We start from the raw sequence: 27990 nt of genomic DNA, 5'->3' as shown, positions 1-27990 counted from the left end.
TCGAACGCAGAGATGTCCCTATATCCAAATCATTTCAGCCAAATTATGTCCACTGCTAGACGTCCTCCTCCATGGATTTCCCCACAATGACAGGTCCTGCGCTTCCCGCAACCTTCACCATTTTTGTAGAGTATCTACTTAATACCTTTGTCCAGCAGTGGACGTCATTTGGCTGAAACGAACGAACGAACGAACCTACTTAATGCTTACCTTACGATGGCGCTATTGGTATTCTATGTATTTCGTCGTCGTCGTCGTCGTTTCAGCCAAATGACGTCCACTGCTGGACAAAGGCCTCCTCCAAGGTTTTCCACAATGCACGGTCCTGCGCTGCCCGCATCCAGGCTCTTCCTGCGACTTTTACCAGATCGTCGGTCCACCTAGTAGGAGGACGCTACGTCTTCCAGCCCGTGGTCGCCACTACAGAACTTTTCTGCCCCAACGGCCATCGTCTTAATTAAACAAAAATCTCTATGTATGTAGGTATTTAATTAAACAAAAATCCAAGGTCTCATCTATGACTATGATTGTCAGCCAATCGAAGGTGGCTTCCTTAACCCGTTGGTAGTAGGTACCTACATTGCCTTTCTTCAGTTAATAAAATAAACAGAAGATAAATTTTTTCTCGTTCTCAAAATTAGTTATTCGCAGAACAGACGGTGAAACGCAACTGCAACTTTCTGATGAATGAAACTGAAACTGAAAGTTTCAAACTGGTCGCATCATGTGTGGTCTCTCAACGGACGCTATGGCAGAAACTTAGATGCAACTCAAAAGTAACTAGCAGTTGCAGTTTCGTTGCAGTTGCGTTTCACCGTCTGTTCTGGGCCTTAGTAGGTGGGATAACAAACTACTTAAACTAGATGTGGGATGAAATGCATAATAGCATCCAAATATCTACTATCTATCTTACCTTGAAGATATTAATTTCTTTATTTCTTAATGCTTTTAATACCATAATTAACGCCTTATTTGTTCAAGTTAAGATGTTTATAAACAGTAGTCATACCGCATTCAGTGCTGTTTCATATTTCGCTACTTAATGTAGTGTTACTAATTTATAAATTTAGAAAAAGTTTTATTGTGTGGATGTGATCATGAAAGGAATCTTGGTCCAATTGGCGTCAGTATTTATTTGTAAGACTTTCTCTATTCTAATTTCTAGGCACAAAAATGATACAATTTGGTATACCTAATTGAAAAAGAGACTGAAAAATGACTGAGATTCTTCCGCCACTTCTCTCTACTCACTCAGCACCAGCCCCATTTATGTTGTCCTAAAAATGGTGGTAGGGCAAGCTATTTGGAACGTGCATAAAAAGACTAGGTCTATTGGGAGGGAGGTATAACACAGGGAGGTATTTAAAATAACAATCTATGATGGCTTCACTTTCAAACTGGATTTTATTTTCACTTCCTCATCATCATAAATAATTATAGCAGCAACTCAAACAAGGCCTAAAACTGCACAAAGCATACCCTGAAAATATATGAAAATTTCATGGGCCTTACATTTCAGTGGGTATCGGAGCCTTCATAGGAGCGTATTCGTTGACATGGGTGTCTTACACCGCACCTTTGCTGGAGAGCGAGGCTTCTCCCCTCGGGGTTGTGATGACGAAGAGTCAGACCAACGTCATGACGTCTGTGGTGACCCTGGGATCCATGGTGGCTGCTCTCACCACTGGACAGCTGCCTGAGCTGGTGGGGAGAAAGAAGTCTGAGCTGATCTGTGGACTATTATGTGTCGTGAGTATCCATAAGTTTTGCGACACCTCATCATCATCAGATCGTTTAATATTCATGGCAGAAGGACGATCCTTTCTGATTACGAGAGGCAAAAAGAAGATTGGTATGCATACCACCCCATGCTAGCCAGACGGGTTGGAGTTGAGGAGGTCTAATGTTCGCATATTTCTCCATTTGGGACAGCTTATTGGAATTGAAAGGATGTGAGATGAATTAGGTGCCGGCGAAATAGAAAAAACTCGTGGCCAAGTTTGCTCGTTCACTCATTTCAACCAAATGACGTCCACTGCTGGACATAGACCTCCCCCAAGGATTTTCACAACTATCGGTCCTGCCTGCGCTGCCCGCATCCAAGTACTCGGATCGTCGGTAACACGTAGTTAAATTAGTGGTCATCGTCAACGCGACAGGAATAGTTTAGGCTTTTGAAATTTATTTATTTATTTATTTAATTTAATTACAAGGTTAGGCTTATAATCTAACATTTCTTATATCACTAAACATAAAAATGTTTGTTGTGACATTGCACATTCATCGCAATAGCTTATAAGTATAAAAAATTTATATTATAGGAAGGCGGTAGGTATCAATAAATTTGCCAGCTGGAGGTGAGTCGCACGACGCGATACTACGTCGACTCGGGTCGAGCGTTCCGCTATTTATTTTTTTGCAACGTACCTACAGGATGTCTTCATGTTTATGTAATACAAGTTATACTTGTTCCAAAGAAATATATTTTTTTTTTATTTTATTTTAGTTAGTAAACTAGTATGACTCTGTGTACGATGTGTAATAAGTGCATAGTTTGGTCAGAGGAAAGTTTTGTTATAGTTTTAGTAATTTATATTAAGGTAGTTAAGGGTAAGTTTTATCATTGTGTTATGTTATTTGTAGTTCAATTAATATTTATAGATTAGGTAGATTAATGGGTATTTAGCAACACGACGGTATGTTGATTATAAATTATTATTATAAAAGAACTTCCTAAGTATAATTTTTATATTTTTAGTGTTTATTTTTTCTTTTATTTCAGTTGGCAGGNTATACGGTGCGCTAGTTTAGAACATTTCGGGCGATCACTTGCGCCTGGGTTGAATGACATCGACATCAAGGTTCATCAATTCAAGTTTAAAATAATAGGCAGTAATGTATGAAGAAAGAGCTTCTATTCTGTACCTACCTATGCCCGTGTATTTTTGATCGGTGTCAAATCGGAGTTTTCGTGCGGGGTGCGCGGGTGTTGGGCGAAGCGTGAAGGTCAAACGCTCAAGGTCATTGAGGACTCTAATCGCCTTAATGGAAGTTGTGTGGAGCGGGAGTTCACAAAGAAATGTATTGCGTACGTGAGGTATTAGGTATTAGGCTTCGCGCGCTACGGCGCGGACGCGGCGCGGCTCGCATGCCGATCAAACCACGGCGTCATCTACACCGGCGCCGTAGCAGTCAATCGTAGCACGGCGTTACGACTACGAGCCTCGTAGCACGGTGTTACGACTGCGAGCCTCGTAGCACATTCAGTCTTGCGTAGCGATCTCGTGCTACTTTAAAATAAGTTACAACAAAGCCAAAGATGATTAATAAAACCAGGTAGCCTACAAGTGATATTTTCATTGTTATTGACAGGATAGGTACTTCTGAAAATGCATTCTTATATTTTTAAAGATGCTAAAAACTGTTTATTGGTACATATTTTTGTTCAACTCCTAAGCATTAATTTTAACATGGTCCATGCGTCAGAACCAGCCACTCCGTCAGAAATAGCTACTCCTTTTAGAGCGGGATTTAATAAACGCATACATCTCTTAAAGAATTACACAAACAATTCGTTTAAATTACATCTTTATTCCTTAAATCACATTCATACTCGTAATTTGTCGAATAGAAAATTCTTATTACTGATAATTGGAACTCAAATATTAATTTATTTATTTAAAACTTAACATAAACCACGATACCAAGGACCGCTAATTATGGAAAGCCTTAAGCCTTTGTCCAGCAGTGGATGTCATTTTGGCTGAAACGAACGAAATCACATTACACAAAGCGTACTTAATGCCATTCAGCATTCTCCTCCAGTGAGGGCCACCACCTCCACCTTAGGGCCCAACTGTGAATATACCTAGTAGGCGGTATTTATTAATAAAAACTAATGTGTATATTTTTACGCAATTTAACGGAACTTATTTTTACCCCATTGTATTTTAACATAAATGTAGCTTCAATCAACTTATCCCAGTATTCGAAGATGTTTATTTGAAACTTAACTGAACTTAAAGTCAGCGCGACGTTATTGTTTCAGAGAAATTTGTTATGCTTTATAGGTCGGGTCGAGGTACGCTTGCTACGGGAACTTTGGCACAAGACGGTTGGGAACAAACCAAAAGCTGCGTTTGAAGTTTGTGATCTTTAAGAGTTATTTTGAATAGGTATTGAATTAATTGATTGTTGTCGTTTATTTTATTGCGATACATTTTCGGAGCGACGCTCGCCAGGCTGCGGGGGACGGGAGTTTACATTTTAGTTTAAAAATTAAAATTAAACATAATTTCTATTTTATACGTATACACAATTACGTATATATATACTTACAAATTCAAACAAAATAAAAACGTTAAACATTAAAAATAGCTGTTGTAACTCCTAAAAATCGTCAATTTTATGCGTAACTTTAACTTATTACTGTCTCCTTTCCTAAAGTCAGTTAACAATTAACAAATAAGAATAAGAACCCAAGTAAGGGTACATAATTTTATCAATTTCCTTTATTGACACTGCTCTTCAAACGATGAAATCAATCCCTCCAGCTGCCAAACACAAACAAAACAAAGTTGCTACCATATATCCCTTGATATCCATAGCAACGTAGAAAATACTCGATAGTTCTCTCGAAGAAACTAATAATTAAAATGTTTTGAACTTGATTAGTAGCAGGAGGTTAACTAGGTATGTTGTTTGATAAATAGTGTTGATCGATATACGTTTTGTACGTAGCTCACGATAGATGCAATGCTTCAACAATATTCGTAGTCCCTGTAATTCCAGATATGGCTTTTTGTAAAGTTAGTAATGACGTAAAGACGTTTTTTATTTTTATTGACACATAAATTTAGTACGGTAAAGCAATTTAAAACCCATTTGGTCCTGAGTTTGCCTAAAGCCTTATCAAAGACGTAAAATGCGGTAATATTTCGTTGCGTTCTTTGATGTACGGGCATAAAACCTGCGTGCGATCGTCGCCGCGCGCTAATCGCTTCATCTCGCTCTGATGTAACCGGCGCGGCACACGCGCTATTAACACGCGGCTCCTTTCATCTCCAGTTAGAGGTTACAATTTTTGGCCATTTACACAATACATCACACACCAAGAACACGCTGATGTGAACCCTGCGAGCTCTTTAATTACAGGCATTAACGAAGAAGTTGGTTGGGTTTCGGATGAAATCCAAAGTTTAGATAAGTAATTGACGAAGTGGATTTGCAGTCGATGTCGCAAAAGGAAGGGTCAAAAGTCCTTTGATAGTAAATTGATAAATTTTATTTTCGTCTTAGGCGAGGCGGCTAAATGCGGCGCAGATTGCATCTTAACTTCAGCCGTTCAACATAATCTACAAAAAACTTAAACTACCTGTTTCATATTTCTGAGTGATGAGCGATCATGATTCCTAATGATAATGAGATCAAATTTTAAAGTTAATAAAAACACCGGTGTTTAACATTTTACCATTTATTTGCAAACTAACCGCGACCTATGTTTCGAGTCGATCGATATCGAGGCAACTTCTTAAGGCAAATTTAACTTTTACTCCCAATTAATACAGTTATTTATTTAAAACCTTATTACGAATAGATAAGTGATTGAATATTATAAGGATAATATTTCCTGTAAAAAGTAACATTCGTTCCCAATAGAGTAAATATTACTAGGCTCCAAATTATTTTTATTTAATCAGTATTAGTACTATTAAAAGATAGCGGGTTCAACTTTAAAATTTAATCAAGTCATTGAGTTTAATGGGGGGTAAAGAAATTAAGACGGCCGTTAAAGAGTTTATCGCGACTCTATAAAGCCGGGACCGTCTCAAATCATGTGTGGGGAAAACGAAATAGCTGTAAAAGGTTTTCTTATCTGGTATAATTAAGGTCGACTTTGACTGTACCTAGTATCTACTTACTGTTAAGTGAATTAAATAAAGACTTAAATGATGCTCCATGTTGAATGACATAGTTTGAGAAGGAATTACTTACTATATTATATGTGAATTAGGAAAACAAATGGCAAGGTTGAAAGTAATTCACATAGGGCTTTATCGGCAATGAGCTGGCTATACGTCGGAGTGACGCGCGCGGACTGCCGAGAGCCGTCGCGGGCGCCGCCACATAATAATGAGCCGCGCTCCGGCAGCGCGATAAATAACGCCGGGGGAAGTGCCTGCTTAAATAAACATTGCCGCAAAGTGGTCGCTAGCGGTACACGGGCGGCAAAAACTGCTCCAATTAGCAATCTGAAGACACCATCGCACGAATGAAATATTACAGCTCAGGAAGTAAAGTGAATTCTGCTGTGGCAATTTTACAACGCCTACAGGCTTCCCCTTGACTGAAAACATTTCTTAATTAGATTCTTCAAACGGAGAAAAAACTTAGTCTTTAGGTATACTTTCCGAAGTTCCGAAGGTTCGGTTCGGCAGGTACACGAATGAATCCTATTAGGTATTCACCAACATATTTGAATAATCGAAACCTGAATGAATTTTATATTAATGTAACAATAACAAAGTGAATCTACCCTGAGTAAACTGTGTAGCGGATGGTTTGCATCTATAATAAATGAAGCTTGTAATCGTTAAAGCGGGCGGTGGCGCCTGCCCGCGCCGGGCGGCCGGCCGGGGCCCGCAGCCGGCGCTGGAGCCGCCGCAGTGAAGGAGCACAGTACGTCATCTGCGCACACTCATGCACACTTGCACGAACGCCTTCTAGGCCTGATAACGCCTTGCATCTCCACCGGAAATCAGATCCCGTTCAATGTCAGAAAAAACTTATCTCCACGCAGTTTAACTAGTAAAAATAGTTACATTCATAATAATTTTTATCACTATTTTGTACCACATTTACCGCAATAAAGAAATTCTATTCTATTCTATACATCTTTTCATTTAGATACGGCGCACCAAAGTTTATTTACGAAGAGCCGTTATGTATGGCCTACTATTTTGAACTTAACTATGGCCTCGGGCCGTGCGGACGCCGGGTGCGCGTAATAAGGGCACATCGGGGCCCTACGTGACCGCCGCTACGGCACTTTGCGCCGGTACACAATTACATCTATAAGCTTGTATAGATTTAATCGCTTGAATGATTGCGTTTTGGGCCTTGTGCTGAATAAAAGCGGACGTACAATGCAGTTATGTTTTGTATTTTACTTTCAAATTGTTACTTTCCGCTTACTGATGTTCTTGAATTTTCATTGACAGTCAAGATTCAGCCTCAACTAAACCCAATACCGGAAACATCATGTTATCAGTGTGATATCGATAGAAAGCTTATAATAAACGTTTATTGCGGGCTTTGTGCCGGTGTCATAAATACGGGACCTTTATCCCGTCGGCGGAGTCATCGGCAGCGACGCGGGTCCTCAAATAAATAAAATTTTATTGGACGCACACAACATGTCGATTCCCAAGATAAATGTGACCCCAATCTCAGGTTTTTGATAAGAAAAAATATATAGATAAGATTTAGCTTTTTGGTAATGTTTGAAAAAAGTGTAAGTAAAAATGATTTTTCGAATCTCTAGGTAACATTCATAAACTTTGACAAAGATGTAACTTGTAAAAATCAAGAAATTACACTAAATAAAAAAAAATAGATTTCCAGTTCATATTTTAACAAATAAGCCTTTAAAGCATAAAGCAAAAGCTTCTCATGTCTTGCGCCAAATACCTCAATCTAGAAGACTAGAAAAAATAGTGTAGATAATATTTATCCAAATAATGGCTTCATTAGTACAGGCGGACGCCGTCAATCGGTCGTCTCCATTTTCACTCCTCAATAAGAAGATTTGTTGTGCCCTGTGCCCCTACTCGTATTTGACTGGTTGACCTGCGTCTTTCAATTAGTTTTTATCGGGAATGAAATTTTAATGAATCATTTTTATTTGGTTCATGTTTGTTTTAATAAGCAAAGTTGAGAAAAATGCCATAAAACCACATTAGGGTAACCTATAATGTTAGATAGAGATATGATTGTTAATTAAATAAATAAATAAAAAATAAAATAACGACTGTTCTTGTAGGTAGGTACGTGTCGAGGACGGTGGCGCGATGGCGCGGTGACGTCAGGCGACACTTTCGCTGCGAGCGCGGTACTCGCGTTGTATTTGTCTAAGCCCGCCCGCACTTATCGACCTCGCGCCCCGCCCGCCGCAGCCGGCGAGAGCCGAATATTTGCCTCTTACATATTGCACTGCGTACAGCGTCTAAGAATACAATATGTCTAAAAGAATGAAGGCCGCATAATAGAATCCATTACATTGTTCTGCTCATACGTTTGTTTTGTAAACAAGTGTTTTAAAATTTACTTTCAGCTACTTTCTTCCCGCTCTCTTTTAATTCTTTGGGACATTAATGCGGGTCAAGTAGAGGCCCCGATTGGTCACTGAATTGCGTTCCTTATTTTTCCCCGGGAACAGTGATCCCTGAGTAGCAGTCCTTGTCATTCGCATATATCGTAACTGTGTACCACCGTGGTTAATTGACTCTGCAGAAGATTGCTGAATGAAAGTCCGAAAATTACTGTAGAAAAATATAATCTTAGAATCACAATACACAATCACTTGGCTTGGTCGCGGGTTATTAGAGTTTCGAGTAGATTACATCGCGTTGCTTTATTCTACTGTAGGTATTCAAGATATTTACAAACCTGTAATCGTACATCGCACTCAGCATTGTTAGCGCATTAGCAGACGCACAACTCTTTCGTAGCATTTATAAATCGTTGAGTCTACTCAACTAGAAAGGTGCCGCAATGATCTTTCCGAATATTCAGTGCCTAAAAAAGTCCGACCGGTTCTCGGAATATCGGCTTTGACGGGCAATAGGAGTGAAGCGTGAGTGATCGTGGAAGGGTTCTTCCGATTCAAGGGTGAATCTTAAAACACGCTGCAAAAAATCCAATTCGGTGGGCCCCAGTCGGTACAAGCATGTATCAATTCTATGAAGCGTCAACGATAATAGGATTTATTCCCACCGTAAATTTTCCTCCACTGTTTTTACTGCTTTCCCTTCCTTTTCGTAGACAATAAGAAAGCACTGTTATATTAGGTAGCTATTTTATTTAATTCTGTTTCTTTATTAAAGAATTATGTACGACTTATGTCCCCACTGGGACTTACTCATAGTACTTTACTTGTTACGTTTACGACTTTTGGAGGCATTTGTTTCGTAATCATTATCATGACTAGACGATCTCTTACTTTAATTTTGTCCTGTTTCTTTAAGATACGTTAAGAAGATACTGTTGTTGTTTTAATAGTAAAATATTTATTTATACAAGTACTGTCTATTAGATGTTCAAACCATTTATGGGCATTTAAGGCACAACTAGCTTGTAAAAAACTTCAGCTTGGGCATACTGAGCATACGCACTGTGGAACAGAACCAGCTAAGCCGGAGCTAAGCACTTGAGGCGGGTCCAGCCGCCGCTGATTGTTTGGCAGCGCTCCGGAGGCGAGTCCGAGAATTTTATATGCCAGTGTTTGCCATGGTGAATGGAGGCTTTCGAATTTGGAGGGGTCAACCAACAGTTTTATTGTAAACATTTATTGCAATAAAAACTACGGAACTCTCTGCACCTACAGATATAATTGCCACTTGATTCGTTTTTCAATAATAGTAAGACGAGCGCAAGTTATCGCATCATTTGTGGCTGCAGCCTTAGCGGCCGATTTCAAGCAGCAGCATATAACTTTAATCTTGGGCGATATTACTTTACTGCACAAATTAGTCTTCCGCTCATAAAGTGAGCGGCGATCGGCACGTCCGATCAGGACGCGCTGAAATAATTAATGGCTGGTGTCTCCAGAGATAATGATGTTATCGTTTTATAATATCGCGGCGTGGGCGGGCGCGGGGAGTGAGGCGCGTTAATTCGATTTCCGTGTCGCGTCAGCTGATCGCGCCGACACAAGTTATATTATTAATCAGCGGTTTAACTCCAATCAAACTTTGTGTCACTTTGCGACTGGTTATAGAACTATCGATTTAATTTATTTAGACGTGTTTTAATATTGTATGATTTTAAAATCAAATTGTATTTTTTATTTTATTACAAAAATAACATTGTAAATTTTTTTATAAAATTAATTAAATTTCACATAATAATTAATAACTTAATTAACACACATTTAAGCTTAAGAAAGTACACAAAAATGAAAAAAAAAAGCATATCCCGATGTTATATGTAGTTAAAACTCATAATCGGTGAAAACCACTTTTTGACTGCAAAAGTCAGCCAAAAATGATTTCGAATCGAATGCTTTAAAATACATAATATCGATTATTAAAAATATATTTTCTGAAAGTGAAGCACATTTTGCGATGTGAATTGCGCAATTTCATTGTAGGTACGTTAAGTCTTAGCTCTATTGCTCAAATTGTAGCGTGCAGTAAATCTACTAATAAACTGCGGCAAGTGTTCGGAAATTTTTCATCGCTGTCGCTTGTGGAGTTGTAAAGCGGCAACTTGGCTGCCCCTTCATGCCTTTGCTGACCGATGAACCTGGTAGAGGTAGCTGACTCTTTGTTTATTTATGCTACACAAGTTTACTATTAAATTAAACGTCTACGTATTGCTCATCATAATAATAATTTTATATAATACAATAATTTTATTTCATATTTATATCCAGAGCTAAGTATAAATATGAAATGAAATATAGATATCGAGCAGCGAAGGTGTAAGAGATTGTATCAGAAGTCATTATATGTTATAGCACCGGAGTTACATCGGAACGTTTTTGTGCCTCGCGAACGGTCTCGTTAACGCACGTTCGAAAATTCTGGCCGTAAAGTAAGTATGGTAATTTGTACGTTATCGGCGTTCGGCTGACGCGCGACGAATGCGCCCCGCGATAACGACGCCGCCGACGCCGACTCCGGCACGCCGACAAACCCGCCGAACGCCGACAACTCACGCGTTCACGAAAGCAATTATGTTGCCTCTGTCTTCCGATAGAAATGGAGTGGAAAATTGCTCATTGAAGTCAAAATTTAACGTTACGGTAGTTCCGTATGGTTGGTGGAATCTAAAATCTCGAAATATGTATTGAGTTATTTATCACAATTCTAAAAACGTTCATTATACGGAAATGGTGCCGCCGCACACGCGGTTGATAGGTATTAATTAAGTAAACACCTCTGTAACTTTTAACCGTTCCTTGTGTTCCAATAGGTTTTATATCAGGTGAGATGCAGGCCAAGAGCTTCCTTGTTATAGATTAAAAATGAAACTCCTCAATATATGACAAGAATATCAGTTATGTTAATATTAATATGCATGCAGTAGGTACGTATTTATTTACCCATACCGGAATAATGCTTGTTTATAGGAGAGCTATTTTCAGAACCGGAAGAGGAAAATAGTCACTTATGTAGGTACATGTTACCTATCTAATTATATTAATACAAATGACAGTTATTGCGGCCGACACGCTAGCAAAACCAAAATATCATAACCTAAATCGTCGGCGGAGTGAAAATATAGAACTGTTGTCGCAGTGGGGGCTCTTTGCTGGCGCGAGGAATGAACTCGAAACTCTATATTTAGGCTACTAAAGACGCAGCGCGGGGGAGGCACGGCATCATATGTGCATTACAAATATTCCCGCTAATACCTTGAGCTAAGCTTGTGTGTGTAAGGAGTGGGTACAACACAATAGTTCACTGTGGCGGACAGGAAGATATAAATCTGATGTGGATGACAAGGATCGAACTACCTTCCAATCGACAGTTTTACAACTAATTACATTTCCCTAGCTTTATAAATACGAGTTAGTGCAAAAATGTTTTCGTGATGAAGCCTTGCAACGTGTTGAGTAGAATGAACGAACCGAGTATGGGCGGGCACGTAGTTGCCGACTAAGCGCCACAACCTAATTGTTTGTTTGAAACACATAGATAATGCTGAAGTTTGCCCGCGATCTAGTGCAGAGCTTTGTTGACCTCTTCCTAGATTGGTTAGACGTGAAAAAAAAAAACATGTTAATGATAAATAAACGCACCATTGAATAGTTAAACACGGATTTTTTTATGATTCAGCGCGCTGCATAGTTTTTCCGTACATACTACACGGGCGCTGTATTTGGAGTTGATAAGATTCATATTATGGTCAAAGTATGTAATTAAATATAGAGCAGATATTTGATTTGTTAAGTTGGGAGACGAACGTAATCGGCTTTGCGTTGCGACTCCGACTGCCGGAGCGGACTATCGTGCGAGTACATCTAGCGCGAAGCGTCCCGACTGCATTCACGAGACTATCTGCGATGGTAATCTGGTTGGAAGCCTTTCAAACCCGTAATCAGGAAGCCGGCTAGTGAAAAATCTATAGTATGTTCCTGTATGTATTGTATTTGCTTCCAAAAGGTTAACGATGTTAATTTTTTTTTCGATATAATAATGTAGGTTCACTGCAGCTTCCGTAGCGTCGTAGCGCCGTAGCAGCGTAGTACAGTAACATCCGTAGCAATTTAAAAAAAAACATTGTTCACGGCAAGCATTGTATTACTTCTTTGGAACATGGTCATATTTAATTCCTTTTTCATACTCGTACCTTATTTACTTTTTATTTAATATCATCTAGACACACTTTTGTAATTACAAGGCCACAAGGTACCGAAAATACTAAAGGTCTAAAGTAGTAGTGAGTATCTACATTATGTATAGTTGAAACAAGTTTGATATTATAAATATTGTTTCAAATAATAGCCAAATATTAAAAAAAATAAGCTTTCAATTTGATTTTGGTGTTTAGTTAAATAATCGTTTTCTAGCAAGCATTCATTTGATACCCATATTTAAGGGCTTGAGAAAAAAATATGTGATCCACTAACTTGGAGCGACACGGCCGTTGAGTATTGCACATTGTATTTTCACCAGAATTTTTATTTTTTATTTATTTAATTTAATTACAAGGTTAGGCTTATTATCTAACATTTCTTATATCACTAAACATAAAAATGTTTGTTGTGACATTGCACATTCATCGCAATAGCTTATAAGTATACAAATTAATATTATAGGAAGGCGGTAGGTATCAATTTTGCCAGCTGGAGGTGAGTCGCACGACGCGATACTACGTCGACTCGGGTCGAGCGTTCCGCTAGTTATTTTTTGCAACGTACCTACAGGGTGTCTTCATGTTTATGTAATACAAGTTATACTTGTTCCAAAGAAATATATATATTTTTTATTTTATTTTAGTTAGTAAACTAGTATGACTCTGTGTACGATGTGTAATAAGTGCATAGTTTGGTCAGAGGAAAGTTTTGTTATAGTTTTAGTAATTTATATTAAGGTAGTTAAGGGTAAGTTTTATCATTGTGTTATGTTATTTGTAGTTCAATTAATATTTATAGATTAGGTAGATTAATGGGTATTTAGCAACACGACGGTATGTTGATTATAAATTATTATTATAAAAGAACTTCCTAAGTATAATTTTTATATTTTTAGTGTTTATTTTTTCTTTTATTTCAGTTGGCAGGAGATTAACCAGTCTCGGAACGATGTACTGAGTGGTTCTTGCACCGTAGGTATTTTTAGCAGATATAGTTGAGACCTTTTTATCTTTTACTTTTCTGGTTAGTTTATTATGTTTTATTGGCACGCGTAGTTCTTCTCGATGATATTGTTCTGTTAGCAAGCTATAGTATACTTTTTGGTGTACTGGTATTATTCTACAGTGTTTAAAGAGTTCGTGATAATTATCTGCAAATTGGCGTTTAATGTTTTTAGGAACTATTAACTTTAGAAATCTGAGTTGTATGGAGTATATTTTGTCTAGGTATGTTTTATATGTACGTCCATAGCTTGTGATGCCATACGAGATAATTGATTCCACAAGACATAGGTACAGGTTTCTTAGAATTGTATACGGTATTTTATTCTTGATGTAATAGAATTTTGATAGGATAACTCTTAGTTTGTTTATTAAGGTTTCTATATGGCAGGCCCAGTTGAACCGATCGTCAATGATTAGACCAAGGTATGTCTGCTGGCTAACCCGTTCCACGGCTTCGCAGGAGCATCCCGGTTGTTCAACGTGCAGGCAATTATGATTATGAACCAGTAGGCGTGCATACTTGCTTGGTTTGTTGTGACTGGAGTGTATATGTATCATTTTGGTTTTGCTAGCGTTTAGAACCAGACCCATGTCGTGTGACCATTTACATAAGTTTGTAAAATCATACTGTAATTTCCTTTCTGCAGTTGCTACATCCCGATCCGCCGATATAATGCAAGTATCATCAGCAAATTGGTACAAGGAGCACTCAGTCACGATTCCCGGAACGTCGTTTACATATGTCAGATAATTTAAGGGGCCTAGTACGGAACCCTGTGCCGTGCCTTCCGTGATGCTAATTGGCCGGCTGTACGTTTCACCGACCTTTACCACATATTTCCTATCTTCCATATAGTTCTTGCACCATTTCAGTAGGGGACCTCTGACTCCGGAGTCGTCCAGCTTGTCTATCAATGTGTGGTGTCGCAACGTGTCAAAAGCTTTGCTATAGTCGATAAAGACAACTAAGACATGTTTCTTATGACCTAGATTTTCGTTGATTTCATCAGTAAATTTTGATAGTAGCATAGTTGTACTTTTGTTATTACGGAATCCATACTGCTGATCATTAAGTACGTCATTGGTTTCATAAAACGATGTAATTAGTCGACATATGTATTAAAGGTATATAAGGTTCAAAATATGGTGGCAACAATTCTGCCACTACCAGGTAAAGGTTTAAGTTAATTTTTCGCTTACTCAAATTCATACCGCTCAAGTTATTAAAACAGTATGCCATCATCAGTCAGTTATTTTTTAGTCGATCGTTTTATAATTCCCCATTTTAATGTTTGGTAATATTTAAACATCAAATAAACATATTATAATTTTAATATTGCATTTAAATAAAAACCTACTTTTGGAGTGAAGCGATCTTTTCTTCGTTATTTCTTTATAGATCACTTAGCAATCTGTTTCTATAGCTAAATAGTAATTTACGAGTTAGCTGTAGCAGCAATTACCCAGAAGTGGTAGAGAACGCTTCAGGTCNTTCGTTGACTTAATTAAAGGTGTACATCCAAAATTCCAGCTCAATCGGATACCAACAAATGGTCGAATGGTTAGCAAATGACGGACAACTTAAATAGGTACCTATTACATACAAATTAGTGCACGATAAAATTCATTCGTTTCGTACGGTAGGTCTGTACATTTCTAATTTTATAAAATAGGATGAATAATAATTGATTAATAACAAAAGCATTTTGTTTTTAACAAAGATGTTGCCGAGTTCTTACAAATAATGAAATAATTGGATCATTTACGCTCTAAAAGTTTTCTATTTGAAAGCGCGCACTCCGAATGCGACTTCATTGAAAGCCTAAACCGAACAAACGACTTCGCGCCGCAGACATTGTGTGCCCTTTCACCCTGCGCTGTCCGCTGAATTCATTCTTCGCCTGTTCTCATTCTGAAAACCCTTAAAGCTTTTATCCAGGAGCATTTAGAAAGAGAAATACGAGTTGGTAAATTAATCATTCGCAGAATAAAGCATTTCCCTTTCCGCGGGTTGTTTGTTGGTTCTCCCTGGAGCATTGTCGCGCCCTTGTTTTTCACCGATTGGCCCCTACAAGCTCAAACTCACTTGTAAAACACGTGGTACGTGTACTCGTACCTACCATATTTATTTTATTTTAAAAAACTTAGCCTTTTTTAGTTTCAGCAAGTCAGGTATATTTGAAAATATTATGTTTTTTTTTATGACCTGTAGTAGTAGTAACCTGTAAGTAGTTCATAAGTGCCACTTGTGGGCTAAACTGAATAAATATTTTTGATTTTGATTTTGGTTTTGAGGAGCGCCGCGATAAGTGGGTATCTCGCCATTTTATCGATTTGCCGATAAATTTTGACGTCGATAAAAGTTATCAAGGCGCGAGACCTTGTAAAAATGTAATTCCGTATTTAAATGGTTATTTTAAACATACTACAATACAAGCGTGGCTGCCTGTGTGTTGCATTCTTGTGTATGGTATGTACAGCACATCAGGCTATACATGTTTTTTGCAAAATACTAGTTCCTATTACAAGTACATAAGTTGCCATAGTGCTTACCTTGATGTGCCGTCGTGCGTCGTCCGTACATGGCATTTGCATTTTTGTCGCCCTGGTCGTCATTTTAAAAAGAGAGCGATATTAAACTCCGTACTTTTATCGCCTTTACAGAAACGGAATTTTTATTGCGGTTTTAACGAAACGCGTTATTTATTTACTATCCTAAATGTGTAATGTATATGAATTGGTTCTCCCTGTGATGTTTCACTCTTAGTAGTTATTTATCGTTTTGTAAATGCGTATGAATACGAACGGGTGAGATGATAAGCCGAAAATATGAGGACACGAGCCTAATGGACCTCTTACATTTTGTTGTTATACACATATAGCATACATTTTTGTATTATCAACATATTTGTAAGAATGCGAATGAAAGAGATTGCTCTTTCATCGCATCGGAAATGTTATGGGGAAAATTGAGTTAGCCGATGGGAATACAAAATAATCCAGAAAGAGTATAGTTAAAGTAAGTTCAAAATTGCTTATTTCACGTGTGTTATTATTGTCGGCTCTTAGTGCATTCAATAATTAAAAGAAACTAACTGGAATAATACGATATGGAATATGTGGGCAGAGTGATTGGGCTAATCTAAAGCTATAGTATTACGTATTTAGATTCATAATGTCATTTAGTACCTAATTCAAGAAACATGATACTTCGAAGCCAGACAGACACAATGGTTAGCATGTTGTGTTGCAACACAATGAGCCAACATTATTATAATGTTGGGGCGTCCAGTGCAGCCGGCGGGAGACGCGCATGTTGATGAACTCAGCGCATAGGTAGTGTCCCTTTATGAGGGGACGAGACGGGTACATTGGGCACTACAATGCACTTTTGTTGACTTGAGACTTTGCCCAAATAAATACCGTAGGTACTACCTACGGAAATGAATCCTCCGAGGTTTTGCTTGGTGACTATTTTGTGGAAGTAGGTATGAATATCAATCACACCAATAAAGTGGCATAATTTTAAACATATCTTTATTAGGGTATGTAGCTCTCCTACATGTAACTACCACTTTGCCTGGCCCATTCCCGTTTTTTTTGGGGTTGGCCCTCCGCGTCATGCGTCTCCAGGCGGCTCGGTCCTGGGTTGTCTTACTGTTAACTTGGGCTTCGTTAAAGGTCGTTATTGATTACGGACAATGGACATCCATGTATTTCGGGGTCTTCCTCGACCGCGAGGCTTAGTTTGGATGTCTAGCACTTTTCTGGTCTCTCCTACATGTAACGTGGGGATTAATTTATTTTTCATCGTCTAACCCATCATGTGGGGAATCGTTTAATAGGTCCTTTAAAATGACTTAGGGGTTGCTAAGACTATTTTTCGATTTAGGGATCCGTTTGCTTTAGTGCAAATTTTTATTCGAGTAAGCAGGTAAAGACTGAAGGACAACGGGAGGCGGAGAGGGATTAATATCGGGCGATTTGGAGCGCTGCCTATCGCGCCTCACCTCTTGGCGCGCCGCGCTGTGCCCGCGCCAGAGCAGGTACCCACGGGCCGAACCAAGTTTATATTCACACTAGCTGTCCCGGTGAACTTCGTATCGTCAGTAAAATAATGTCTAAAGTTATCTATAAAATGGCAATACCAATTTCTGAACGTATCCTCTAAGGGCTAGCTCTGCCTCTGTTGGTAGCCGGCGACTGTTTGCGCCGCCATGGTGTCCCGGTGAAATATAGCCCTAAGTGTAGGCGCACACTAGGCGACACGCGACAGCAACAGCTCGGCGACATAGGCTGCATTTCCACGGGAGATGTGGCCAGATGCGTAGCGAAGAATGTGTTTGTAAAAACTTCAACATTAGATGTCGGCCGTTTGGTGTAGTGGTTCAGAGCGGACTACTATGCAGAGGGGTCCCGGGTTCGATTCGCGGCTGGGTAGAAATTGAAATGATGAATTTAAGTATATTTAGAATATGTTAAGAATGCAAAAAGTATTTAAGTATGTTTATATCCGTTGTCTAGTACCCATAGTACCAGCTTTTTGGGGCTTACGGCGCATATTTATATTAACCGGCAGACAGTGGTTGTGGACTGAGTTTGTTGCGGCGCTTCTTCTCAGCACTTGTAATCATAATAATCATATCATCACTTGTAAAAGATTATGAGACATGTAGAATTGTAGAGGCTCCTTAAGAGAAAAATATTTGACTATTTGTAAGTACTATTTATTAGTCTATACAAATAAAGATATTTTGTCTTCGAAAAAAAAAGAATTTTGAAACATACAAAGAAAAAAAAATACATACAGTCGAACATAGAACCTTACTCCTCGATTAAAAATAAAGAAACCACCTAGATAAGTCCACAAATCAAGTATTTCGAGTGTTCTCAGTCGACTTCAGTCAAAGCTAGATAAGTAAAGAGCTGTGATAGCACAGTAACGCGATCACGAAGTCGTGTCTCAGGAGCGTTTTACGAAGCTCTAAAAGTGTTAGCGGCACTCTTGTGCTCGTAGTATGTTGTGAAATTTTAGTACAAGGGAGTAGGTGTAGTTGCGCATGCATTACGGCCGAGATGTTCATTACCGCGGCTGCAGCGGCGCCCTGAATTATTCATTGCGCACGAGTCGTTTACTTTCGTATCTCGTGCGGGGGCGGGGGGCGGGCGGCGCGGCCTGGCGCTGTCTTTTAAGTTTTCATTAACTTCAACAGCTGCTATTGCGCCCGTGGCTTGAGAATGTTCAAGACAATACAGTAACTTTTACTTGAAACTCCGATACAATGCTGCCCTGGTGGGTCTCAGCTGAGTATGAGCATCGAACTTTTTAATACAATGTGAAAACTATGAGTACCTAGTATACTCGTATTTTATTAAAACTAACTAAAGACACCTCATGTAACGTGGTGGCAATAAATAATGTTAAGGTGACGCATCGCTAAACAAATACGCGGATGCACTCACTAGCTCATACCTACTCGTACCATCGTATACAGTTTGTATCGTTTCAATTAAAAATATAGACCATTTAAAAATTGCAACTGGCATTTAAAGTGAGTCTGTAGGCTAATTCACTAAGATAGAAGCTAAATCGGTCTGATTTACCTGTAAAATGCAAATCTCTGTTTTTAAGGAGGTTTTTAGATCTGCTTCTTGTTGGTTGTCCTAAATAAATAAATAATTAATACTTAGATATCTCTAGTAATATCAGGATGGATTCGACAAATGAATGTCGACGAGCGCCGCGTGTACCTGTCCACATAAAATAGCATTGGGCGCGAGTGTCCGGCGCAGTGTGTTGTGTCGAGTGTCGCTCTCTTGCAGCGCTTTGCATGAAATTTTCACCGTAGTAATCTCTTTGTGGCGCACCGCCTGGCTTTTATTTTGGGCCGGGATTATTTCATAACGGGCCGGTGTAAATGTTTTCATTAATCGCGCTCGTAGGGCCATTTGTGCGGGTCGACATCGTGCACCCGGGGACATTTTAACTGATTACTTTTTGTTTCACAAGGCTGTTTAGATCCATTCGTTTTCACTCAACCGTCTAGCTAGATAGCGTGTACTCGGAAAATTGTGAGAACGAACATAAATGAGTAAATTTACAGAAAACGGATCCACAAAAGTGTTCTCTTAGCTTTCAGCATACATACTTATAAGTAGGTAGGTATGTATAAAGGAACAAAATGCTTTTAATTTGCAAAGAAAACTTTTAATTAATTATAGGATTTTATAGAAACACTACATCATTCCAAGTCCTTTGCCAGTTAATGCACGACTTCTGAGACAATTTAAGAAGGTTGTCTGGGGCAAATGATGTTCCGTATTTAAATATTGGGAACGAAGGTATCAAGAATCGATTAGCGAATGTGGCGATGCCAAAGCGGACATCAGTAATTAAGTGCTGATCGCTTGCGCTTGACGTTTAAGAATTATTTACATAAGATAAATTGTTAAAAAACAATAAGCTTTCTTATTTAATGTTGTGTTAACTCCTTGAAGCAAAAATAATGCAGGTAATACGAATTCCATAATGTATGTCTACGTATGTGCCGTATTACATTCCTAATGTAGCGCCGGGACTCTGAGCGTTCTTATTGCAACCTCGTGCGGTCGGGAAACTTTCAGCGGTACCTACTAATCTCGAACCTTTTCAAAATTTAAAAACTTTATGTTAAATCCAAATAGAAGTTGAAATTTTTCATTGTTGTTTCAAGCAATTTCCATTACAAAGGTATGATTTTTCTTTGTTAGCCCACAATTTTTCATCAGGGAGTCAGTTCGTTCATTTCAGCTCTAGCATGAAATCAGCTCGATGCTAAATCTTAGCCAAATCGAAATTACTGAAACTGACAGTTAATCGCAATAGAATAATATGAGGGTTCACCAATTGAAAACAATCAGGAACTTGAAGACGCTGGAAGAGTCCATACGCTCCCATCCTCCCAGGATATGGTCCCACCGACAACAGCAAACTCTGAAATTATTATGAATGAAATACTGATTCAGTTTTTGTTGTAGCTGTGTAATGACACCAAAATCCCTTTTCTGCTCGAAATAACTCCGGAGGTTCCTGTAAAATATCACTGTCCTTTGTGGTTGTCTAAGACGCACGACTGTGCTCTTTCGAGTTCAAATTTATAAATTCTTGCTTTGAACGAGTNAAAGTTGGACCTACCTATCTAGACTCTTTGTCCCAGCCTCCCAGGTATACACAATTGTCAACAACTTCGAGTGTAGAGTCTCCAACCTTCAGAGGAGTGGATGAAACACGGACATTTAACATGATTTTTGTCTTGTTCATGTTCATTTTGAGACCCAGTTGTTGAGAGGCTCTGCGGAAGCCATCGAGCATTGTGCCTAGATCTTCCAAGGTCTCAGCCATGACTACGATATCGTCCGTGAATTGGCTCCTTGGTCTTTTGTATCTGCCGTAGCGTACCTGTGAGTGTACCATAACACTAAAGTCTTTTCGGAAGGCTGGAAGTGAGTCGTCGAGTCTGCGAGCGAGATTATTCGTAGGGACTCTCGAAAACAGCTTGTAAACACGCCTCAGAAGTGAGATGAGTCTATAATTCTATCACCACACTTCTGTGTCATGCTGAAGGCGTTTTTCCTTCGAGGATGACGGAATTAAACTGCTTCGGTAGAGCCTTTAGTACCGGCGAAGCTCAGCCGTGATGCCGTCAACACCCGGTGCCTTGTTGTATTTCTGCTGTTTGAGAGCTATTTTAATTTTGTACAAACTGACGTCCGGTATATCTTCGGTATAGTGTCAGGTCAATCTAGCTCTTGGGTCTTGCTATACCTATTTGTTTTTTGTTTTAGGTTAAGAATAAATAAACTAAAAGGAGACCCTGTGTTATGTATTTATTTTATTTAAATATCATTTGATTTTTATATAACTTTAATAAAATAAAATAATATATAAAAATTAGGAATGATTCATAGTTCCTTATTAAAAAATTAAACATATTGATTAGGATTTTTGTTTAATTCCAATGGATGTTTCACACAATTAAACCTAAAATTAACCATCTAAGTAAGACCAGCAGTCAGATATCAAAAGTTTCAGGTATTTATCATATTGATTATTGAAATACATTATGTATTTCTACATAATGTCATCAATTCTAAGTGTACGGAGCGATTTTTAAATTTGGAGATTCATTTCTCAATTCCGTGATTCATTTTCACAATTCGGTGCTCTCTCAATTCGGTGCTTAACTTTTCTCATAAACCACTTCACAATATTTAGTGACAATGCTGTTTATACAATTAGAATGGAGTAAACTTTATTTTTTTGTATCGAAACTACTTAAAAAACGAAATATTAATTTTAGCACCGAATTGAGAAAAATAACACCGTGCTGTAGAAATGCCCATATNAATGCAAGTATCATCCGCAAATTGGTACAAGGAGCACTCAGTCACGATTCCCGGAACGTCGTTTACATATGTCAGATAATTTAAGGGGCCTAGTACGGTACCCTGTGCCGTGCCTTCCGTGATGCTAATTGGCCGGCTGTACGTTTCACCAACCTTTACCACATATTTCCTATCTTCCATGTAGTTCTTGCACCATTTCAGTAGGGGACCTCTGACTCCGGAGGAGGATTAACTTATGTCTTTGGCCAAATAGATCCTCCGTAACGTTGTTATATCAGCGTCAAATAGTTTAATTGGAATTCGTTGCCTGCTGCTGTCTTTCCCAAAAACTACACTCGACATCAAATAAATCGCACCTCCCGCGACAAGTACTTTCAAACGTACGCATCCCCACTTCCCATCAATATTGGCACCATTTAAAAACCTAGTTCTAATCTTCATTTCATTAAAGGAAAGGTTTTTACCCCAAAAATGTGTCTTTAGAAGGATCCAGATTGGGCTTTCAAATAACACCAATATTGTTGGGGCACCATGATTGTGTCAGAAGAAAATCTTTAAAGTTCGCGTCGCGAAAGGTGCTGTTTATTTGATGTTGAGTATATAATCCGGGCCTTTTCAAGGCGAGAGTGAATAAGCACTTACAGGGCAGAAATGTACCTAATCTACCTGTAATCCTAGATTGCATCCCACTTAACATCAGGTAGGTGCGATTGTGGTCAAACACCTGGCTTGTTTTGAATTTAAAAAAAAAGTTCGCCACCTTTTTTTTTTTTTTTCTTCTTTATGGCTCNCTGGCGAGACATGACGAAATTACTTTATTATTTATCCACTCTTCTCTTGTTTTTTTAATGTTACCAACCCAAATGAGGTGGGGTACTCCATGATGACCTTCTGGTTCCATAAAGTTGTCAAGATATATTTGGAATTTCAACTAACCCTTAATAAATATGTATTTTTCAGCTCTCCTGGGCCTTAATCGCGTCAGCCCACTCCGTCACCCAAATAATCATAGCTCGATTCATACTGGGCTACGGAGTCGGCATCCACTTGGTGGTGGTCTTTACCTACATCAATGAGATCTGCCAGGCCTTCATCAGGGGGACTATGGCCTCGATACCGCTCTTCACATTCTCCATTGGGGCTCTGGTGTCTTACATCACCGGATGGGTGTGCAGCTATGACGTCATCATCTATCTGAATCTGTCAGTGTGTGTGCTGTTTGTTTTGTTACTGACTCTTATGAAGGAGAGCCCAGTGTATTTGATCACGAAGAATGAAACTAAGGTAAGTTTAAATTACGAAATTGAGCTTCATCTGTTGCCTGTTACCTCTTCAATTAAATTTGATTAAAGAGTAATTTCAAATATAGCTAAAAAACTCATAAAACTCATTTATTTTTGCAAATAGGCTTTTAAAAAGCACTTTTACACGTCCCAATATTAACCCTACCACTGCTTCGGGACAATAAATGGGTCAGTGCTACTTATTTACTTAAAATACTGGAATGTTAACGAAACTAACAGTAAATTTTGCCAACAATGAAGTTACAAAGTGTCTAGGATCGCTTCATTAAAATTAATAGCTCTACAGGGTGGAATTTTGTAATGCCACCTGGAGGGAAAGTACTCTCAATACTGTAGATAGAAAATTTTACTGAAAGAAAACATTCTTTTATTTTTGAAAAGAAAGAGAACTGCATTCAAAGATTTTCGAAAATTTTTCGAAAATTCACTACCATACCATACAATTTTCTGTGCATAATTAAAATACTTTAAGATTTCATGGTTTTCCTTTCATTTGATAATATATCAAGTCTGTTAGAGAGATTTCATCTTTATACTTAACCCTAACGATCCATGTAATAAAAATACAGGGTGTAATTTTTAACAGATTTTAGTTGGTTCGATTCCCGGGTGTAGCAAGCAAATTTTTGGAAATCTTTAAATGCAGTTCTATTTATTTTCAAAAATAAAGGAATGTTTTCTTTGAAAATAATTTTCTATCTACAATATTAAGAGTACTTTCCCTCCAGGCGGTATTACAAAATTCCATCCTGTATATTTTTAGTTGCTAGCTTCTGCACGTGGCTTTTATAATGTAAACGCTCTTTTATTACATCTGCAACTACCTACGTATTTAATTTAGGCTCAACTTATTATCTTAAAGCCATAATTATGTAGGAAATCAGAATCTGATAAAAGTAATTATCTGCGTTCACGTTTTGTTAATACTTAGGAAGCTCTGACGTCACTTAAGTTTTATCGTGGCACGTCTAAAACTACGACGGCAGTTTTGGAGGAATTCGAGTATTTGAAGACTCAACGACAGGGTTATACAAGTAAGTTCTTAGACCGTAGCAGTATGAGCAGAAATGTATTTAATCAGCAAGAAATTCTTTAGCATAATTATTATAGTGTTTTCCCTTCCCGAATATTACGTACTTGGGTACATGAATGAATATTGAGGATGCTTTAATCTCCCAGACTGAAAGATGTAGAGTAGGCAGGCCTACTTTTAGGTAGATTGATGATCTAAAGTCTGGTCCGTGAGCACGTAGAATTTTGTCCAATGACCCCAAGCTACCCATCCTTATTACTCGCGCATAATTATGTTGCTATCGCGCTCGCACACTCACTGCGGGTGCCAGTCGCACAGTCGCGACAGCAAATAATTACGCGCGAGCGATAAGGATGGGTAGCTAGGGGTCATTGGACAAAATTCTACGTGCTCACGGACCGGGCTTTAGTAAAGGTCACGGGAAGCGCCTGGATGCGGGCAGCGCAGGACCGGTTGTTGTGGAAATCCTTGGGGGAGGTCTTTGTTCAGCAGTGTCCTTGGTCGAATTAACATAGTGGATTGAATCAATTACAGAAATAACCTTGTTTTTTTACATATTTTTTGCAGAAGTAAACAAGGATGACAATATTATCCTAGAACACATTGGCTGTGAGAAAGAGAAAGAAGGCAGCGCCGATGATATTTCTCCTTGGAAGATACTGAGTATGTATCTACGAGTACCATCATTATAGATCTTATTGACTCATCCTTCTCCTCTTGACTTCGAACTCCTCCTATGTTCTTCTGATTAATTTAGATGACGGTCCAATAACAGTTAACTTTCTCCCGGGACAAACTTGACCTTCACTGGTTAGGTTTTTATTGGGGGTCAAGCTGTAGATCCCGGCTACACAGGAGTTGCAGCGGTGACAACGAGAGGTGGGAATAGTCCCGTACTCCCGTAAGATCTTTTTGAAAAATATTCTTTCATCTGAAACTTACTAATATTGCCTACCTATGTATAGTTGGCGGTAGGTACTTATGTCTTACAGCATTTTACTAATCAGCCTTAAATGACCGAACTCTTTAGAACTCTACGTGTGTTTATCTTAACCCAGATTCATGTATAAACCCAGATTTTTCTTCCAGGGACATCGAAGCCGACCCAGCGAGCGATCATCACGCTGACTGCCCACGTCATCATCACAGCATTTATGGGAGCTATGGCGGTGCAAGCATATGCCGTCCACTTCTTCCTGGCAGCAGCACCAGATCTATCCCCGCATTTATGTTCAGTCATCTTGGCTGTGGCGATCGTGATCGGGAACATTCTGGCAGTACTGTGCACGGATTTGGTTGGGAGACGGGTAGGTTTTGAGCAGACAATATACATAGTTATTGGAGCCTTAACAATTATATTCTTCATTATGATTTACTTAAAAATATTTTGACTGCCCCTGGTTAATCTTGAATCCACTATCTTTCTTACTGGGTGACTGTTCTAACCAGTAAGCTACAGAGAAATTGTTTATGAAGCTCTTGGCCTGTATCTCACCAGATGGAAAGTGAGGAACAGGCCGAAGGTGGAAGCGAGCTTCACCCAGAATCCTCCACCACAGAGGAACTGGCTATCTTATCTCTTAACTGCCAAAGCAGTAATGCCGTTATTGTTATGACTATTGCTTTCGAACTTTTCAGCCAAATGACGTCCACTGCTGGACAAAGGCCTCCCCCAAGGATTTCCATAATGACCGGTCCTGCGCTGCCCGCATCTAGGCTCTTCCCGGGACCTTCACCAGAACGTCGATCCACCTACTGGAAGCCAAGCCCACGCTACGTCTTCCGGCCCGCGGTCGCCCCTCGAGAACTTTTCTGCCCCAACGGCCATCGTCTCTACGAGCTATGTGCCCCGCCCACTGCCACTTGATTTTAGCAATTCTGCAAGCTATGTCGGTCACTTTGGTTCTCCTCTTAGCCCGCCCACTTGTTTTATTTAGAAGGATAATATAATCTGCATTCCAGTTGTTGCTAATATCTACTTGCGCCATCTGTACTATCTGCCTCGGCGTTCTGGTCGGCCTTCTGCGCTGGTCAGGCAGTCCAGCATGGGCAGTTCCATTGGTGATGCTGCTCTACTCCTGTGCCTTCCAGGCAGGAGTGAACAACGTGCCGTTGGTGCAGCTGTCAGAATCTTTCTCGCCAAAGGTATGACGATAAAACTAGAGAGTAGGTATTTAAACATAAATATGTATAACTCAAAGGTGACTGACTGACTGACATAGTTATCTATCAACTCACAGCCCAAACCACTGGACGGATCGGGCTGAAAGGCATGCAATGATGTTATGACGTAGGCAATTAGGCATCCGCTAAGAAAGGATTTTATGAAACTCCACCCCTAAGGGGGTAAAACGGGATCCACGCCTACGAAGTCGCGGCCGGCCAGTTCATAAAATAAGCCCTTGCAGTAGGTAAGTTCAACAACTTAGACCTACAAGAAATAATGATTGAACAGTCAACAATACCTACATTCTTTATCCATAGCAAGAATGCCAAGCCATCTAATATTTGTAGAATTTGAGAAGTTAAAGCTTGTAGAGTTAGGGTATGCAAAGTTAGAAGCTTGTCTCTACCATGAGATCTGATAATGTTTCGCATTAAGGTATATCAACCAAGACCAGACCCAAGAAGAGTCTTGGCAACATTTAGCATGAAAAATGTTTTCGGTGGGATAATAAGTTTCAGAATCATGATGTTTTGCCTTTTAACTTTTAAAAGATAAGGAGACATGTAAAGTGCCCCATAAGGGTTACCTTTTCTTTTTTATATTTGACGTTCACAAGTGCCACTTGTGGTCTAAACTGAATAAATAATTTTGATTTTTGATTATTTTTTTTAACTTTTGCAGAATTTGGAAACTTCCTTCTTGTATAATTCCTTTTACCTCCTAATTAAGTAATTCAATACAGTTTCTTCTTTCAGGTGAAGAGCTTAGCCTCCTCCATCGTCATGAGCAGCACTTGCTTCAGCAACTTCGCTTTGCTCTCAATATTCAGTCTTCTTGTGGACCACCTGGGTCTTGACGGAACATTCCTGATGTTCTGTGTCATATCTGCGGCAGCTACTGTGCTGACCTTTTTGACGGCGAAGGAAACCAAAGGGATTAGGCTAGAAGAGATACAGGGCATGTACGAGAGGGGATTTTTATATTACAAATAGTTGTACCTAGTACCTACCTATTTAATTTGTATTATATCAGGAATATAGATCAGGGTCTTATTTAGAAAAGTGTGAATTTCGATCTGTCACAGAAGAATTCAAATAATATGAAGAGGAGAGTGAGAATCAATAAACACTGACTTATGTCCATATTCACAAACGATGCTTGCTTAAGTGAAGCAGCAAATCGAACGTACAACGTTGAAAAGAGCTCTGTGATTGGTTCGTGTGTCACCTTGAGCGTCCACGTGCACTGTGAGACCTCATAGTAACGTTTGTGAATACGGGCGTGAATCAATAAACAAGAATAACATTCTGTTAAAAATTGTACTGACTTATCAGAGTCAAAAACAATACATTAGATCAGAAGTAATAATGGTGTTAGTACCTACATGGTACAAAATATCTTCTTGTAAGTACTTAAATGAGTATAGATGACCCACGCTGACCTGTCCCACCAAACTCAATGACAGGGGGCTACCATCGTTCAACTATATGGTTTCCAACATGGCAAAAATCGGA

At 39.0% G+C, this 27990-nt stretch overlaps 1 protein-coding gene across 1 annotated transcript; it reads left to right on the top strand.

The window, feature by feature from the left end:
* The first annotated feature begins 86 nt into the window (after positions 1–86).
* LOC114364845 (facilitated trehalose transporter Tret1-2 homolog) lies at positions 87–27468 on the top strand. The gene is made up of 8 exons (XM_028321169.1): positions 87–93; positions 1520–1749; positions 22933–23256; positions 24208–24310; positions 24877–24972; positions 25399–25616; positions 26272–26454; positions 27232–27468. The coding sequence occupies exons 1-8, from the start codon at positions 87–89 to the stop codon at positions 27466–27468; spliced, it is 1398 nt and encodes a 465-aa protein (XP_028176970.1).
* The last annotated feature ends 522 nt before the right edge of the window (positions 27469–27990 follow it).

The sequence above is a fragment of the Ostrinia furnacalis genome, unplaced genomic scaffold (assembly GCF_004193835.3).
Source record: "Ostrinia furnacalis isolate ACB-3 unplaced genomic scaffold, ASM419383v2 OfSCF7475, whole genome shotgun sequence".
NCBI lineage: Eukaryota > Metazoa > Arthropoda > Insecta > Lepidoptera > Crambidae > Ostrinia > Ostrinia furnacalis.
The sequence above is the reverse complement of the archived record's forward strand: the minus strand, read 5'-3'. Positions and strand labels throughout refer to the sequence as shown.

Coding starts and splice junctions, on each gene's coding strand:
- LOC114364845 (XM_028321169.1), top strand. Junction 23,257..24,207: donor TCACGAAGAATGAAACTAAG/GTAAGTTTAAAT, acceptor GTTAATACTTAG/GAAGCTCTGACGTCACTTAA. Junction 26,455..27,231: donor CAGAATCTTTCTCGCCAAAG/GTATGACGATAA, acceptor TTCTTCTTTCAG/GTGAAGAGCTTAGCCTCCTC.